This window comes from Ranitomeya variabilis, chromosome 3, assembly GCF_051348905.1.
Source record: "Ranitomeya variabilis isolate aRanVar5 chromosome 3, aRanVar5.hap1, whole genome shotgun sequence".
Classification (NCBI taxonomy): domain Eukaryota; kingdom Metazoa; phylum Chordata; class Amphibia; order Anura; family Dendrobatidae; genus Ranitomeya; species Ranitomeya variabilis.
The window spans coordinates 657219395-657236348 of record NC_135234.1 but is presented as its reverse complement, the minus strand read 5'-3'; the positions used below and the strand labels follow the sequence as shown (position 1 = coordinate 657236348).

Below are 16954 nucleotides of genomic sequence, written 5' to 3'. Positions count from 1 at the left end.
CCGTGGTGCTCAGCAGAGAGGTACTACAACACACAGGCGCTAGTAGGAAGGCTACTGATTTCCACCTGGATAAGGGAACTTTAGATGTGCCTTCGGACCGGCCGGACTCTGCCTGCCCTGTGAACGGTACTCTGGACTGTGGACGCTGAAGTCTTCAGAAAAAAGGTAAAGAGACTGCAACCTTTGTGTCCTCGTTATTCATTGCGCCTTACAACGTCCACCATCACCACCTACACATCTGGGAAGCCCTGGGGACATACTTCACCTGTGGGAAGGTATACCATCTAGCTGCCATTCCATCACCCCAGCGGACCCCTAGCAGTGTCGGTCACCCTGACCGAATACCATAGGTGGTGTCACGAACACCAGACAAACTTCACCTTTAATTGGACGCCCCTCAGAAGGGCCACAGACCGGGTCGGGCCACCGTGACATCCCCAGAACCCAGAGAGAAAGACCCGGTACCGAGTACCCCATTGCCCTTAACGTGGGGGCGCTCCACACACATACAATATGTATGTATTTAATTATTTGTACAGAAAGTGTGATATTAGAAATGATAAAAATATTCCAAAACACAAAAGGTAATGTGTGGGAATCTCCAAGGGCCTCTCTCACAAAGCGTTTGTAGCAATGCTGCTCAGGTGGCTTCTGCTATTTTTTTGCAGATTTTCTGTGAAAACTTGAGGTTTTTTTATCAATACTAGAACCCGTTTCAGGCCATGTTTAGACATTCAGTACAAGGCCGGTTTCACACGTCATGATATTTACAATACCGGTAAACACGGTACCGGAGATATCCGTGCCTGTGTGATACATCCGTGTGGCACACGTTTGGCAACCGTGTGCCGCCCATGTGCCGCATCAGTACCACACGGACGGCCGCTGGGGAAGAGACACTACAGTAAGCTCTGTTCCCCTGTATGTGGTGCTGAACGCGGCTGTCATTATTCTCCCCTGCTCGCCCGGCGAGCAGGGGAGAATGAATGAAAGAAAAAAACGAAGTGGGGTCCCCCCTATATTTATAAACCAACCAGTCAAAACTCACTGGTGTGGGCTGCTATTCTCAGGCTAGTAAGGGGCCATGGATATGGGCACCCCAGCCTAAAAAAAGCAGCCCGCAGCTGCCCAGAAAAGGGCATCTATTAGATGCGCCAATTCTGGAGCTTTGCCCGGTTCTTCCCACTTGCCCCGTAGCGGTGGCAAGTGGGGGTAATGAGGGGTTAATGTCACCTTCCTATTTGGTCAGTATTTCACATCAGTATTTGTAATTCAAAATCAGAAGTGGAAATCAGAGGAAAACTATAATAAAAACATGTCACCACTTCACCCTCCCCTGATTTTTGCTTAGAAATACTGATTTAAAATACTGACCAAATACTAAATGTGTAAATGTGACCTAACCGTCTGTGAAAATTGGACCTCACTTGAATGTTATCAGAGTGCGGTCCAATTTTATCATGGACCAATAGATTTGCATTTCCGATTTTGATCCAACATTTTCTGCGCAAGTGTATGGCCCCATAGACTTTCTCAGGTACGAGTGCTATATGTTAAAACCATTGATAGCACTCGTATGCAAAAATCGGATGTCTGAATAAGGCCCTACTATTACGTTATAGTTGACTCACACCTACTGTCACTATATCTATTGTATGTGATTTTTTTTTGTCGAGGCACACATTCATTGGACAATAAAGAAAACTATATTATCCAACTTCTCAGTGCACCTAATAACATGCAATTTACTCTTGTGCTAGTGTTTCAGATGCTGCTGGACAAATGGAGGTGAAAGAAATTGCAGCACGTCCATTAGTTCAAGAAATGCTGAATCACCAGGTAATAGCAGATGCTAAATGATGCTTCATATTGCCTTGCTGGAAATGTCACGTGTTGTTTATAGAATATTTTTGCTAAAAGTAATTGCAATGTACATGTTGTAATTTTTGTACATAAATAGTACAAATGAATAGACTAAACTTTGTAATATACTAGGGAATGTGGCACAATACTCACATTTCCTTTGGTCGACATTGACTTGTAGGATTGCTACCTTCCAATAGGTGGCACTACTGTAGAGTTCAAGTTCTCCCCCTCTCTGAAGAGACAATTTGCATAATAAGCATATTTCCCAGAGGAGCATTGCAGCTTTAAGTCTCCTCATCTTGACATGCTTAGCATGTCAGTCTCCGCAAGGAGAAAGGATACTATGTATTGAGTGTTTGAGGACATTGGGAGAGGAAAAGTAGGTTGTAGGAGGGGGATGAAGATGCAATTTTTATCATACTACTTCTATCTGTATATTTCACATATAGAAATCATGCCTAATATAATTTATGGAGATGTTCACACAAAATCACAGAGACTTATGCGATTTTGATCCAAGTCAAGGATCAAACTCGCCAGTGCAAATCTAAGAGTCCTAGAGAATATCAGACAGCACTCAGATGCGATCTTGGACATCTCTTTTTTTTTTGCGAATGAGCCATAGGATTCTATACTGTGAGAAGGAGCAGCAGGTACCGAGATCTGATGGGTTGCAGCGCACATTTCCAGGAGAAGCCTGCCCCTCCATGCAGTTATATAGAAAAAATAACAATCACAGAAACTATGAAGAGGGAAGGAGAATGGATATTTGTTATAGGCAGTTTGCTTTTTAAATGTATACATTATGTTGCTTGACCAATATTAGTGAAAGATTACAGTATGTAACATTTCCATACTCCTTCTCTAGGACTGTTACATCTTGGATCAGGGTGGGACCAAAATATATGTTTGGAAAGGAAAAGGGGCCACAAAAGCGGAACGGCAGACTGCAATGTCTAGAGCTTTGGTAAGTAGCATTACATGTTACTAAGAACTGTTCCTGTATCTTTGACTAAGTTGTCATGACATGTTTCTTTCTTCTGTAGCACAGTGTTCCCCAACTCCAGTCCTCAGGAGCCACCAATATACACTGCTCAAAAAAATAAAGGGAACACTAAAATCCCACATCCTAGATATCACTGAATGAAATAATCCAGTTGTAAATCGTTATTCATTACATAGTGGAATGTGTTGAGAACAATAAAAACTAAAAATGCTCAAAGTAAATCACAACTAATATCCCACGGAGGTCTTGAGTTGGAATGATGCTCAAAATCAACGTGGAAAATGAAGTTACAGGCTGATCCAACTTCAGTGGAAATGCCTCAAGATAAGGAAATGATGCTCAGTAGTGTGTGTGGCCTCCACGTGTTATGATCCTTAGTGGTTGAGGATCACAAATAGCTCCAGCTAAGTAACAAACATAGGACAAGCTCTAGGGAGGTGGCAAACTGGACTGACCGCAAATCTGAACCTATCCAAACACACTAGAAGTAGCCGGTGAACGTGTCTAAAATCCTAGACGTCTCGAGCCAGCCTGAGGAACTAACTACCCCTAGAGAGAGAGAAAGACCTCACTTGCCTCCAGAGAAATAAGCCCCAAAGATATAGAAGCCCCCAACAAATAATAACGGTGAGGTAAGAGGAAGGCACATACACAGGGGTGAAAGCAGATTCAGCAAATGAGGCCCACTAATACTAGATAGCAGAAAATAGAAAAGGGGTCTGTGCGGTCAGTAAAAAACCCTTACAAAATATCCACACTGAGATTTCCAGAACCCCCGCACCAACTAACGGTGTGGGGGGAGAAACTCAGTCCCCTAGAGCAACCAGCAAGCGAGGAAATCACATTTTAGCAAGCTGGACAAGAAACATGATGAATGCTGATAATCAAAAAATGAACAAACAAAAACTTAGCTTGTCTTGGAGAGACTGGGAGCAAGGTAGTCACAAGGAATCTGAAGAGCACTGAATACATTGCTAGCAGGCAAGGAACTGAGTATCCAGGTGAGCTAAATAGGAAACCAGCCAAGGATAACGAACCAGCTGATGCTGCCAACCTGCAGAAAGACAACACTACACAGTACCGCTTGTGACCACTAGAGGGAGCCCAAAAATAGAGTTCACAACAGTACCCCCCCCCTTGAGGAGGGGTCACTGAACCCTCATCAAGACCCCCAGGGCGATCAGGATGAGCCGCGTGGAAGGCACGAACCAAATCGGCCGCATGAACATCAGAGGCGACAACCCAGGAATTATCTTCCTGACCATAGCCCTTCCACTTAACCAAATACTGAAGCCTCCGTCTAGAGATACGAGAATCCAAAATCTTCTCCACCACGTACTCCAATTCGCCCTTGACCAGCACTGGAGCAGGAGGCTCAACAGAAGGAACCACAGGTACCACATACCTCCGCAACAAAGACCTATGGAACACATTATGAATGGCAAACGATGCTGGGAGATCCAAACAAAAAGACACCGGGTTAAGGATTTCCAAGATCTTATAAGGACCAATGAAGCGAGGCTTGAATTTAGGAGAGGAGACCTTCATAGGAACATACCGAGAAGACAGACACACCAAATCCCCAACACGAAGTCGGGGACCCACACCGCGACGGCGGTTGGCAAAGCGCTGAGCCTTCTCCTGTGACAACCTCAAATTGTCCACCACATGGTTCCAAATCTGCTGCAACCTATCCACCACAGAATCCACCCCCGGACAGTCAGAAGGCTCAACCTGACCCGAGGAAAAACGAGGATGGAAACCAGAATTGCAAAAAAAAAGGCGAAACCAAAGTAGCAGAACTAGCCCGATTATTAAGGGCAAACTCGGTCAATGGCAAAAAAGTCACCCAATCATCCTGATCAGCAGAAACAAAACATCTCAAATAAGTTTCCAACGTCTGATTAGTTCGCTCGGTTTGGCCATTAGTCTGAGGATGGAAGGCCGACGAAAAAGACAAATCAATGCCCATCTTAGCACAAAAAGTCCGCCAAAACCTGGACACAAACTGGGATCCTCTATCAGACACAATATTTTCAGGAATGCCGTGCAAGCGAACGACATTCTGAAAAAATAGAGGAACCAAATCGGAGGAAGAAGGCAACTTAGGCAAGGGCACCAAATGGACCATCTTGGAAAAACGATCACACACCACCCAGATGACAGACATTTTCTGAGATACTGGAAGATCCGAAATAAAATCCATGGAAATGTGCGTCCAAGGCCTTTTCGGAACAGACAAAGGCAAAAGCAAACCGCTGGCACGAGAACAGCAAGGCTTAGCCCGAGCACAAATCCCACAAGACAGCACAAAGGAACGCACATCCCGCGACAAGGAAGGCCACCAGAAGGACCTAGCCACCAAATCTCTGGTACCAAAAATCCCAGGATGACCCGCCAACACCGAAGAATGGACCTCGGAAATAACTCTGCTGGTCCATCTATCCGGGACAAACAGTCTCTCTGGTGGACAACGGTCAGGTCTATCCGCCTGAAATTTCTGCAGCACTCGTCGCAAATCTGGGGAAATGGCAGACAAAATCACTCCCTCTCTAAGAATACCAGCCGGCTCAGAAACTCCCGGAGAGTCAGGCACAAAACTCCTAGAAAGTGCATCAGCTTTCACGTTCTTCGAACCAGGCAGGTATGAGACCACGAAGTTGAAACGGGAGAAAAACAACGACCAACGAGCCTGTCTAGGATTCAGGCGCTTGGCAGATTCAAGATAAATCAGATTTTTGTGATCAGTCAAGACCACCACACGATGTTTAGCTCCTTCGAGCCAATGTCGCCACTCCTCAAATGCCCACTTCATAGCCAACAACTCCCGATTACCAACATCATAATTCCACTCGGCAGGCGAAAACTTTCTTGAAAAGAAAGCACATGGCTTCATCACAGAGCCATCAGAGCTTCTCTGTGACAAAACAGCCCCTGCTCCAATCTCAGAAGCATCAACCTCAACCTGGAAGGGGAGAGAGACATCTGGCTGACATAAGACTGGAGCTGAAGAAAACCGGTGCTTCAGCTCCCGAAAGGCCTCCACGGCCGCAGGAGACCAATTAGTCACATCAGAACCCTTCTTGGTCAAATCCGTCAAAGGTTTAACCACGCTAGAAAAATTAGCGATGAAACGACGGTAAAAATTAGCAAAACCCAAGAACTTCTGAAGACTCTTAACAGACGTGGGCTGAGTCCAGTCATGAATAGCCTGGACCTTGACTGGGTCCATCTCCACAGTAGAAGGAGAAAAAATAAAACCCAAAAAGGAGACCTTCTGTACTCCGAAGAGACATTTTGAGCCCTTCACAAATAAAGCATTAGCACGCAAGACCTGAAACACCATCCTGACCTGCTTCACATGGGACTCCCAATCATCAGAAAAGACCAAAATGTCATCCAGATAAACAATCATAAATTTATCCAGATATTCTCGGAAGATGTCATGCATAAAGGACTGAAACACAGAAGGAGCATTAGAAAGTCCAAAAGGCATCACCAAGTACTCAAAATGGCCTTCGGGCGTATTAAATGCTGTTTTCCATTCATCTCCCTGCTTAATGCGCACAAGGTTATACGCACCACGGAGATCTATCTTGATGAACCAACTGGCACCCTTAATCCGAGCAAACAAATCAGACAATAGTGGCAAAGGATACTGAAATTTGACTGTGATTTTATTCAGAAGACGATAATCTATACAAGGTCTCAAAGAACCGTCCTTCTTGGCCACAAAAAAAAAATCCTGCACCAAGAGGGGAAGAGGATGGGCGAATATGTCCCTTCTCCAAAGACTCCTTTATATAACTCCGCATCGCGGCATGCTCTGGTATAGACAAATTAAAAAGTCGTCCCTTAGGAAATTTACTACCAGGAATTAAATTTATAGCACAGTCACAATCCCTATGAGGGGGCAGGGCACTGGACCTGGGCTCATCAAATACATCCTGGTAGTCAGACAAAAACTCAGGGACCTCAGAAGGAGTGGAAGAAGCAATAGACACCAACGGAGTATCGCCATGAATTCCCTGACAACCCCAACTTGACACAGACATAGCTTTCCAATCTAAAACTGGATTATGAGCCTGCAGCCATGGCAGACCCAAAACGACAACATCATGCAAATTATACAGAACAAGAAAGCGAATCACCTCCTGATGTACGGGAGTCATGCACATGGTCATTTGCGTCCAATACTGAGGCTTATTCTCAGCCAATGGCGTAGCATCAATTCCCCTCAGAGGAATAGGAAATTCCAAAGGCTCCAGGACAAAACCACAGTGCCTGGCAAACGACAAATCCATCAGATTCAGGGCAGCACCCGAATCCACAAAAGCCATAACCGGGTAGGACGACAAAGAACAAATCAAAGTAACAGACAAAATAAATTTAGGCTGTATAGTACCAATGGTGACAGGTTTAGCGAATTTTTTTAAGCGTTTAGAGCATGCTGAGATAACATGAGTAGAATCACCACAGTAAAAGCACAACCCATTTTGACGTCTATGACTTTGTCGCTCAATTCTGGTCAGAGTTCGGTCACATTGCATAGACTCAGGTCTCTGTTCAGAAAATACCGCCAAAGGATGAGCAGATTTGCGCTCCCGCAAACGCCGATCAACCTGAATGGCTAAAGCCATAGAATCACTCAGACTTGTAGGGGTGGGAAACCCCACCATAACATTCTTAACGGCCTCAGAAAGACCTTCTCTGAAATTTGCAGCCAGGGCACACTCATTCCATTGAGTAAGCACCGACCATTTCCGAAATTTTTGACAATACACCTCTGCTTCATCCTGACCTTGAGAGATAGCCAGCAACGCTTTTTCTGCCTGATTCTCAAGATTAGGCTCCTCATAAAGCAGTCCAAGAGCCAGAAAAAATGCATCTACATTAAGCAATGCAGGATCTCCTGGCGCCAGAGAGAAAGCCCAATCTTGAGGGTCGCCACGCAACAAGGAGATAACAATTTTAACTTGCTGAGAGGAATCACCAGAGGAACGAGGTCTCAGAGATAGAAATAACTTACAATTATTCTTAAAATTTAGAAACCTAGATCTATCTCCAGAAAACAACTCAGGAATGGGTATCTTTGGTTCTGACATAGGGCTATGAATAACAAAATCCTGAATACTTTGCACCCGTGCAGTAAGATGATCCACACTAGAAGTCAAAGTCTGAACATTCATGTCTGCAGCTGAGCTCAAAACCACCCAGAGTTCAAGGGGATGAAAGAAGCTAAACAGACTGCAGCAAAGGAAAATCGGGAAAAAGAAAAAAAAAATGTACTCAGGTCTTCTTTTTATCCCACTTCTGCGATGCATTAAACACTTTTTGGCCTGCTATACTGTTATGATCCTTAGTGGTTGAGGATGACAAATAGCTCCAGCTAAGTAACAAACATAGGACAAGCTCTAGGGAGGTGGCAAACTGGACTGACCGCAAATCTGAACCTATCCAAACACACTAGAAGTAGGTGAACGTGTCTAAAATCCTAGACGTCTCGAGCCAGCCTGAGGAACTAACTACCCCTAGAGAGAGAGAAAGACCTCACTTGCCTCCAGAGAAATAAGCCCCAAAGATATAGAAGCCCCCAACAAATAATAACGGTGAGGTAAGAGGAAGGCACATACACAGGGGTGAAAGCAGATTCAGCAAATGAGGCCCACTGTCATGGTTCTCAATGGCAAGAGAACGTAGTAAAGCATACAAAAGGACTAGCTCTTGGAAGATGGGAACTCGAGCTGACTGTGAGCTAAACCTACCGCACAACTAACAGTGGCCGGGTAGCGTGCCTACGTTTTATCCCTAGACGCCCAGCGCCAGCCGGAGGACTGACTGACCCTAGCAGAGGAAAATACAGACCTGACTTACCTCTAGAGAAATTTTCCCCGAAAGGCAGACAGTAGCCCCCACATATATTGTCGGTGATTTCAGAGGAAATTGACATACGAAGTATGAAAATAGGTTTAGCAAATTGAGGTCCGCTTACTAAATAGTAGGAAGACAGAAAAGGGAACTACACAGTCAGCTGAAAAACCCTTTCAAAACACCATCCTGAAATTAGTTTAAGACTCTAATATCAACTCATGACACCAGAGTGGCAATTTCAGCTCACAAGAGCTTCCAGCCTCAGAAATATTCAATCACAGAGAACTGGAACAAAAATGCAAAACAAACTTAGGACTAAAAGTCCAACTTAGCTGATAGTAGTCTAGGAGCAGGAACATGCAACAGAAAGGCTTCTGGTAACATTGTTGGCCGGCATAGAAATGACTGAGGAGCAAGGTTAAATAGAAAACTCCCACATCCTGATGGAAACAGGTGAACAGAGGAGATGAAGCACACAAGTTCAGTACCACCAGTGACCACCGGGGGAGCCCAGAAACCAAATTCACAACAGCCCACTAATACTAGATAGCAGAAAATAGAAAAGGGGTCTGTGCGGTCAGTAAAAAACCCTTACAAAATATCCACACTGAGATTTCCAGAACCCCCGCACCAACTAACGGTGTGGGGGGAGAAACTCAGTCACCTAGAGCAACCAGCAAGCGAGGAAATCACATTTTAGCAAGCTGGACAAGAAACATGATGAATGCTGATAATCAAAAAATGAACAAACAAAAACTTAGCTTGTCTTGGAGAGACTGGGAGCAAGGTAGTCACAAGGAATCTGAAGAGCACTGAGTACATTGCTAGCAGGCAAGGAACTGAGTATCCAGGTGAGCTAAATAGGAAACCAGCCAAGGATAACGAACCAGCTGATGCTGCCAACCTGCAGAAAGACAACACTACACAGTACCGCTTGTGACCACTAGAGGGAGCCCAAAAATAGAGTTCACAACACCACGTGCCTGTATGACCTCCCTACAACACCTGGGCATGCTCCTGATAAGGCGGCAGATGGTCTCCTGAGGGATCTCCTCCCAGACCTGGACTAAAGCATCCACCAACTCCTGGACAGTCTGTGGTGCAATGTAACGTTGGTGGATGGTGCGAGACATGATGTTCCAGATGTGTTCAATCGGATTCAGGTCTGGGGAACGGGCGGGCCAGTCCATATCTTCAATGCCTTCATCTTGCAGGAACTGCTGACACACTCCAGCTACATGACGTCTGGCATTGTTCTGCATTAGGAGGAACCCAGGGCCAACCTCACCAGCATATGGTCTCACAAGGGGTCTGAGGATCTCATATCGGTGCCTAATGGCAGTCAGGCTACCTCTAGCGAGCACATGGAGGGCTCTGCGGCCCTCTAAGGAAATTCCACCCCACACAATTACTGACCCACTGCCAAACTGGTCATGCTGAAGGATGTTGCAGGCAGCAGATCGCTCTCCATGGCGTCTCCAGACTCTGTCATGTCTGTCACATGTCCTCAGTGTGAACCTGCTTTCATCTGTGAAGAGCACAGGGCGCCAGTGGCGAATTTGCCAATCCTGGTGTTCTGTGGCAAATGCCAAACGTTCTGCACGGTGTTGGGCTGTGAGCACAACCCCCATCTGTGGACGTCGGGCACTCAGACTATCCTCATGGAGTCGGTTTCTAACCGTTTGTGCAGACACACGCACATTTGTGGCCGGCTGGAGGTCATTTTGCAGGGCTCTGGCTGTGCTCCTCCTGTTCCTCCTTGCACAAAGGCTGAGGTAGCAGTCCTAATGCCGGGTTGTTGCTTTCCTACGGCCCCCTCCATGTCTCCTGAGGCACTGGCCTGTCTCCTAATAGCGCCTCCAGCCTCTGGACACTACACTGACAGACACAGCAAACCTTCTTGCCACAGCTCGCATTGATGTGCCATCCTGGATGAGCTGCACTATCTGAGCCACTTGTGTGTGTTGTAGAGTCCGTCTCATGCTACCACGAGTGTGAAAGCACAACCAACATTTAAAAGTGACCAAAACATCAGCCAGAAAGCATTGGTACTGAGATGTGGTCTGTGGTCCCCACCTGCAGAACCACTCCTTTATTGAGTGTGTCTTGATAATTGCCAATAATTTCCATCTGTTGTCTATTCCATTTGCACAACAGCATGTGAAATTGATTGTCAATCAGTGTTGCTTCCTAAGTGGACAGTTTGATTTCACAGAAGTTTGATTTACTTGGAGTTATATTCTGTTGGTTAAGTGTTCCCTTTATTTTTTTGAGCAGTGTATAATGTTTTTAGGATTTCCATAATATTGTTGTGGTTATAAGTCCATTATCTATGCCATAGGAAGGAAATCCTGAAAACATGATCTGTCGGTTTGTCTTGAGGTTTGGAGTTCGGAACACTGCTGTAGTTTATTACTGTGATCTCCCAGTTATCTACATACATAGCCCACACAACTGCTATAAATATCCATTATCTAATTCATGCTTAAAGGGAACCTGTCACCAGGTTTGGCTAATATAAGATATGGCCACTGCCTTTCAGGGCTTATACACACATCATCTCCTGCCTCGACTACTGCAACACCCTCCTCTGCGGCCTCCCCACTAACTCTCTTGCACCACTCCAGTCTGTCCCCAACTCTGCTGCCCGGCTAATCCACCTCTCTCCTCGCTACTCCCCTGCTTCTCCCCTCTGCAAATTTCTCCACTGGCTCCCAATTCCCCAACGAATCCAGTTCAAACTACTAACACTGATCTACAAAGCCATCCACAACCTGTCCCCTCCCTATATCTCTGAACTAATCTCCCAATATCTTCCCTCACGTAATCTCCGATCCTCCCAAGACCTCCTACTCTCCTCCACACTTATTCGTACCTCACACAACCGCCTCCAAGATTTCTTCCGAATATCCCCTATCCTCTGGAATTCCATGCCTCAACACGTCCGACTATCCACCACCCTCGGATCCTTCAGACGGAACCTGAAAACCCATCTCTTCAAGAAATCCTACAGCCTGCAATAACCATTCTGCCGCCTCGCCATCGCCAGAGCCGCCGCCTCTCCATCGCCAGAGCCACCGCATCGCCATCGCTTCGCCCCCTACCTTCTGTCTCTTCCCCACTATCCCATAGAATGTAAGTCCGCAAGGACAGGGTCCTCTCCCCTCTGTACCAGTCTGTCACTGTAAATATGTTTACTGTAAACTATATCTGTAACTCTGTATGTAACCCCTTTCTCATGTACAGCACCATGGAACTAATGGTGCTATATAAATAAATAATAATAATAATAATAGTACACATCATTCTATAATGTTGTAGAAAAGCCCCAACCCGACCTGTAAGAGAAGAAAAATAACTTTTATTATCATCACCTGGAGGTGGTCCTGTCCAATGGGTGTCGCAGGTTTGGGTCCGGCGTCTCCCATCTTCTTGTGATGCCGCCCTCCTGCTTGCTTCACAGGCTCCCCGCCATCGCGCTCCTGCGCAGGCGTACTTATCTGCCCTGTTGAGGGCAGAGCAAAGTACTGCAGTGCGCAGGCGCTGACCTTTCTCGGAGCCTGCACACTGCAGTACTTTGGACTGCCCTCAACAGGGCACATAAGTACGCCTGCGCAGGAGTGCGATGACAGGGAGCCATGAAGCAATCAGGAGGGTGGCATCGTAAGAAGATGGGAGGCACCGAACCCGGACCTGCGACACCCATCAGACTAGACCTCCCCCGTGTGAGTATAATAAAAGTTATTTTTCTTATCTTCCATCTCGGCTTGGGGGCTTATCTACAACATTATAGAATACTGTATATCAGCCCTGAAAGGTGAGGCCGTATCTTATATCGGCCAAACCTGGCGACAGGTTCACTTTAATGACTTGGTTGGAGCAATGATGGTTAGGGAGAGTTAGGGAGAGCCACCGATGAGCGGGGCACCACAACTCATTTCATATAGTATGCCAACCTCCGCAGCTAGGCAGTACCAGTCTAAGGTATCAGATTAGGGTATTGACCGGGATAGTATATCTATATACTTTTGTAAGTGAACCTATTTATAGCTATTATTTCTTGAACTACGATATTCTAATGTAGGTCCACCAGACTGAATATCCTGTGTTATTTAATTTTGTCTTTGTTGCACGATATTTTGATGTTTTTAATATAATCAATAAAATATTAGTTTTTATAGGGCTTATGTGTTTACTATCATACTATCATAAATTTGACTCCCTTTTGCTAATCAGCGACGTTACAAAAATAAATTGTTCTTTTACTCTTAATTCATGGGTAACATTTGCATTAGGCCTCCTTCACACGTCCGTGTTTCTGGTACATGTGGTATCCATTCTTTTCACGGATCACACACATACCCATTATAACCTGTGGGGCTGCTCACATCTCCATGTTTTTACACAGAACATGTGTCTGTGTAAACTACATAGAGACATGTCTGTTTTTTACCGCCAGCACGGATTACAAGGGCCAATACAAGTCTATGGGTCCATGTAAAACAGCACACGGCTGACATCAGTGGGCCCTCCATCTGCTGTAATTGTTTAACAATACAAGGTAAGGAAGAAGAACTAGAGACATCAACAGACATTCTGCTGGAAGTTCTCCTGAAATAACAGTTACAGCTTTCCATAGAACATTATGAGCACTCACTGCCATCTCCTATCTCAGTAAAGGTGAAATCTGTATTCACTGAAGAAACATTTTACCCCTGAATTAAGAATTTTGAAAATGAATGTACAGTCCAGAAGGAGGAAGAAGCAGATTTCCCTAATAAGATATATTACAACGTTTCTTATTTTCACAATGGATACTATTTAAGCATGACTTGGACTTGGTGAAGAAATGTGCCAAATGTCTAAAATGCTAACTGTTTTGGTGCTGCCTATAACAGGAGTTCATTAAGATGAAATCCTACCCGCACAGCACCAACGTGGAAACTGTTAATGATGGGGCCGAGTCTGCCATGTTCAAACAACTCTTCCAGAAATGGTCGGTGAAGGACCAAGCTGTGGGAATGGGAAAGGCCTACAGTGCCAGTAAGATTGGTGCGTATAAGCTTCCTGATTTTCACCATTGACCTTCCATTATGTTTTAATGATGTGATATTGTGTAAATCGTTCACTCCTATATATTAATATATCAAAGGAAGCCCTAGAAGTATTCAGGCGAATATCTGTCAACTAACATTACAAATTGGGTTATCTCTTGGTCTGGCTTTGTCAACTTTTGCAACCGGGTTTTTTAACCGGCGCTAATGCATCTAAAGTAGAAAAAAAAACCCGCTATTTTGCTAACAAGCTTCACTGCCACAATTCAGTAGTTTTGTGTATACAGCTCCTAGGCACACCTACAGTTGAAACCAGAAGTTTACATACACTATATATATATATATATATATATATATATATATATAAAGACACATATGCATGCTTTTCTCAATATCTGACATGAAATCAGAATAAATCTTTCCTGTTTTAGATCAGTTAGGATTACCATAATTACTAATATTTGCTAAATGCCAGAATAATAAGAGAGAGAGAATGTTTTAAGGCTACGTTCACATTTGCGTTGTGCGCCGCAGCGTCGGCGCCGCAACGCACAACGCAAACAAAAACGCAGCAAAACGCATGCACAACGCTGCGGTTTGCGCCACATGCGTCCTTTTTTTGATTGATTTTGGACGCAGCAAAAATGCAACTTGCTGCGTCCTCTGCGCTCGGACGCGTGCGCCGCAGGGACGCATGCGGCGCAAAACGCAAGTGCGACGCATGTCCATGCGCCCCCATGTTAAATATAGGGGCGCATGACGCATGCGGCGACGCTGCGGCGCCCGACGCTGCGGCGCAGACCGCAAATGTGAACGTAGACTAAGGCATTTTTATTACTTACTGCAAAGTAATGAAACAAAAATATGCTAATTTGTCGGTGACTGTTATCCGTCAGCAGCATATTTCGTTGCATGTTAGTCGGTAAATTTGGAAACACACGTCTACATAGGAGCTGTGTATACAAATCATTAGATTCTTTTTTACCCAGGACTATTTGACAAGTAGCTCAGTTTTCATCTTAATTTTAGAAAGGCTTTGGAGCAGAGGGACATAGCATTTTTTTCTATTATTGGACATTTGTAAAACTCTTATGTGACTGACGTCATATAAACCCTTTTGCATCATTACCATAATATATACTTTTTGTTAGCACTTAGCCTGATTCTTCTGTGAACTTCTATCTGGAACTGCAAACTTAGAAAACTTGTGTTATTTACAAAGGATTGGAAAGTGAATATATGCTGAATATAATGTCACTGTGTATTACAGCAAAAGTCAGTCAAGAGAAATTTGATGCCTCATTACTCCATGCTAAGCCGGCGGTGGCTGCCCAGGAGCGCATGGTAGATGATGGAAGCGGCAGTGTTGAGGTAATAGACTACTGTTTTACCGAAAGTACCACCCCACCACCATATATTATTGTACTCTACTTTTTCCTCAGAACACCCACCACTGTATTTATGTGGATCTGCACCCAGCTGTCTATGGAAGAGGGCACAAAATGGCATCAACACAAAATCTACTGTAGGCCGTAGTATGATACACGGCGGGACAGATTTATTACTGCTGGGGCACCAGAATTCTAGCTCTTACAGTGCCAAAAATCTCATGTGCCACGATTACTATCTTTTTATATACACGTTTGTGGTGTGACTTTGCTCAGCAAACTTGGAATCCACAGATTTTTTTTTTTTTTTGCAATATTGTCAATTTTATAGTTATTTTACTAACAGTAACATGGATGTCTTCTCAGGTTTGGAGGATTGAGAATCTGGAGTTAGTACCAGTGGAGGCCGAGTGGTATGGATTCTTCTATGGTGGTGACTGTTATCTGGTGCTTTATACATACCACGTCAACAAGAAGCCACATTATATTCTCTATATATGGCAAGTAAGTGTGACCCAAATACATGGAGGACGTCAGATATTCAGCTGGTGTTCGCTACATACAATAGATAAGTCATAAATGTATCTAACGTTCATGAAAATTCTTTATATATATTTATATGTATAATGTGTGTATGTATGTATATATACACTCACCGGCCATTTTATTAGGTACACCTGTCCAACTTCTTGTTAACACTTAATTTCTAATCAGCCAATCACATGGCGGCAACTCAGTGCATTTAGGCATGTAGACATGGTCAAGACAATCTCCTGCAGTTCAAACCGAGCATCAGTATGGGGAAGAAAGGTGATTTGAGTGCCTTTGAACGTGGCATGGTTGTTGGTGTCAGAAGGGCTGGTCTGAGTATTTCAGAAACTGCTGATCTACTGGGATTTTCACGCACAACCATCTCTAGGGTTTACAGAGAATGGTCCGAAAAAGAAAAAAAATCCAGTGAGCGGCAGTTCTGTGGGCGGAAATGCCTTGTTGATGCCAGAGGTCAGAGGAGAATGGGCAGACTGGTTCGAGCTGATAGAAAGGCAACAGTGACTCAAATCGCCACCCGTTACAACCAAGGTAGGCCTAAGAGCATCTCTGAACGCACAGTGCGTCGAACTTTGAGGCAGATGGGCTACAGCAGCAGAAGACCACACCGGGTACCACTCCTTTCAGCTAAGAACAGGAAACTGAGGCTACAATTTGTACAAGCTCATCGAAATTGGACAGTAGAAGATTGGAAAAACGTTGCTTGGTCTGATGAGTCTCGATTTCTGCTGCGACATTCGGATGGTAGGGTCAGAATTTGGCATAAACAACATGAAAGCATGGATCCATCCTGCCTTGTATGGCACAGAAGTATTGAAGCAAGCATATTATAGATGTATATATATCTCTCTCTCAATGGCGTATCTCCTATATAGAACTGAATCAAATATGCAGAGAAGGACTAATGAGGATCAGCTGGAAAGATACACAGCAAAAAAACACAAGAACAACAGCCATAATGATCCTATATATATATAATTTTATTAGAACAACATTAAAATACCAACCATGAACAGGTAAAAAAGCATAGGAGAGATGACACCCAGGCCACGGCCGGGCCACAATCACAGGACCAGCTGTCCACACACGAACCAGGTCAACAGCAAAGGTACAGCAAAATACCTAATCATGTGTAGCGCACGCCAATTTAGATAACATGACCATGATTACCAATAGATATGGGTATCATACATGGTGCACTACTACAAACAATTGTCATA

General features: G+C 44.5%; 1 protein-coding gene across 5 annotated transcripts in view; it reads left to right on the top strand.

The window, feature by feature from the left end:
* The window catches only part of AVIL (advillin), a 118515-nt gene that overhangs the window by 75692 nt on the left and 25869 nt on the right, over positions 1 to 16954 (top strand). For all 5 annotated transcript variants that reach the window (XM_077297797.1, XM_077297800.1, XM_077297796.1 and 2 more), the window contains 5 exons: positions 1761 to 1839; positions 2735 to 2833; positions 13642 to 13795; positions 15068 to 15168; positions 15552 to 15689. In XM_077297797.1, coding sequence (XP_077153912.1) covers positions 1761 to 1839; positions 2735 to 2833; positions 13642 to 13795; positions 15068 to 15168; positions 15552 to 15689 — 571 coding nt within the window. The remainder of the gene's footprint in view (positions 1 to 1760; positions 1840 to 2734; positions 2834 to 13641; positions 13796 to 15067; positions 15169 to 15551; positions 15690 to 16954) is intronic.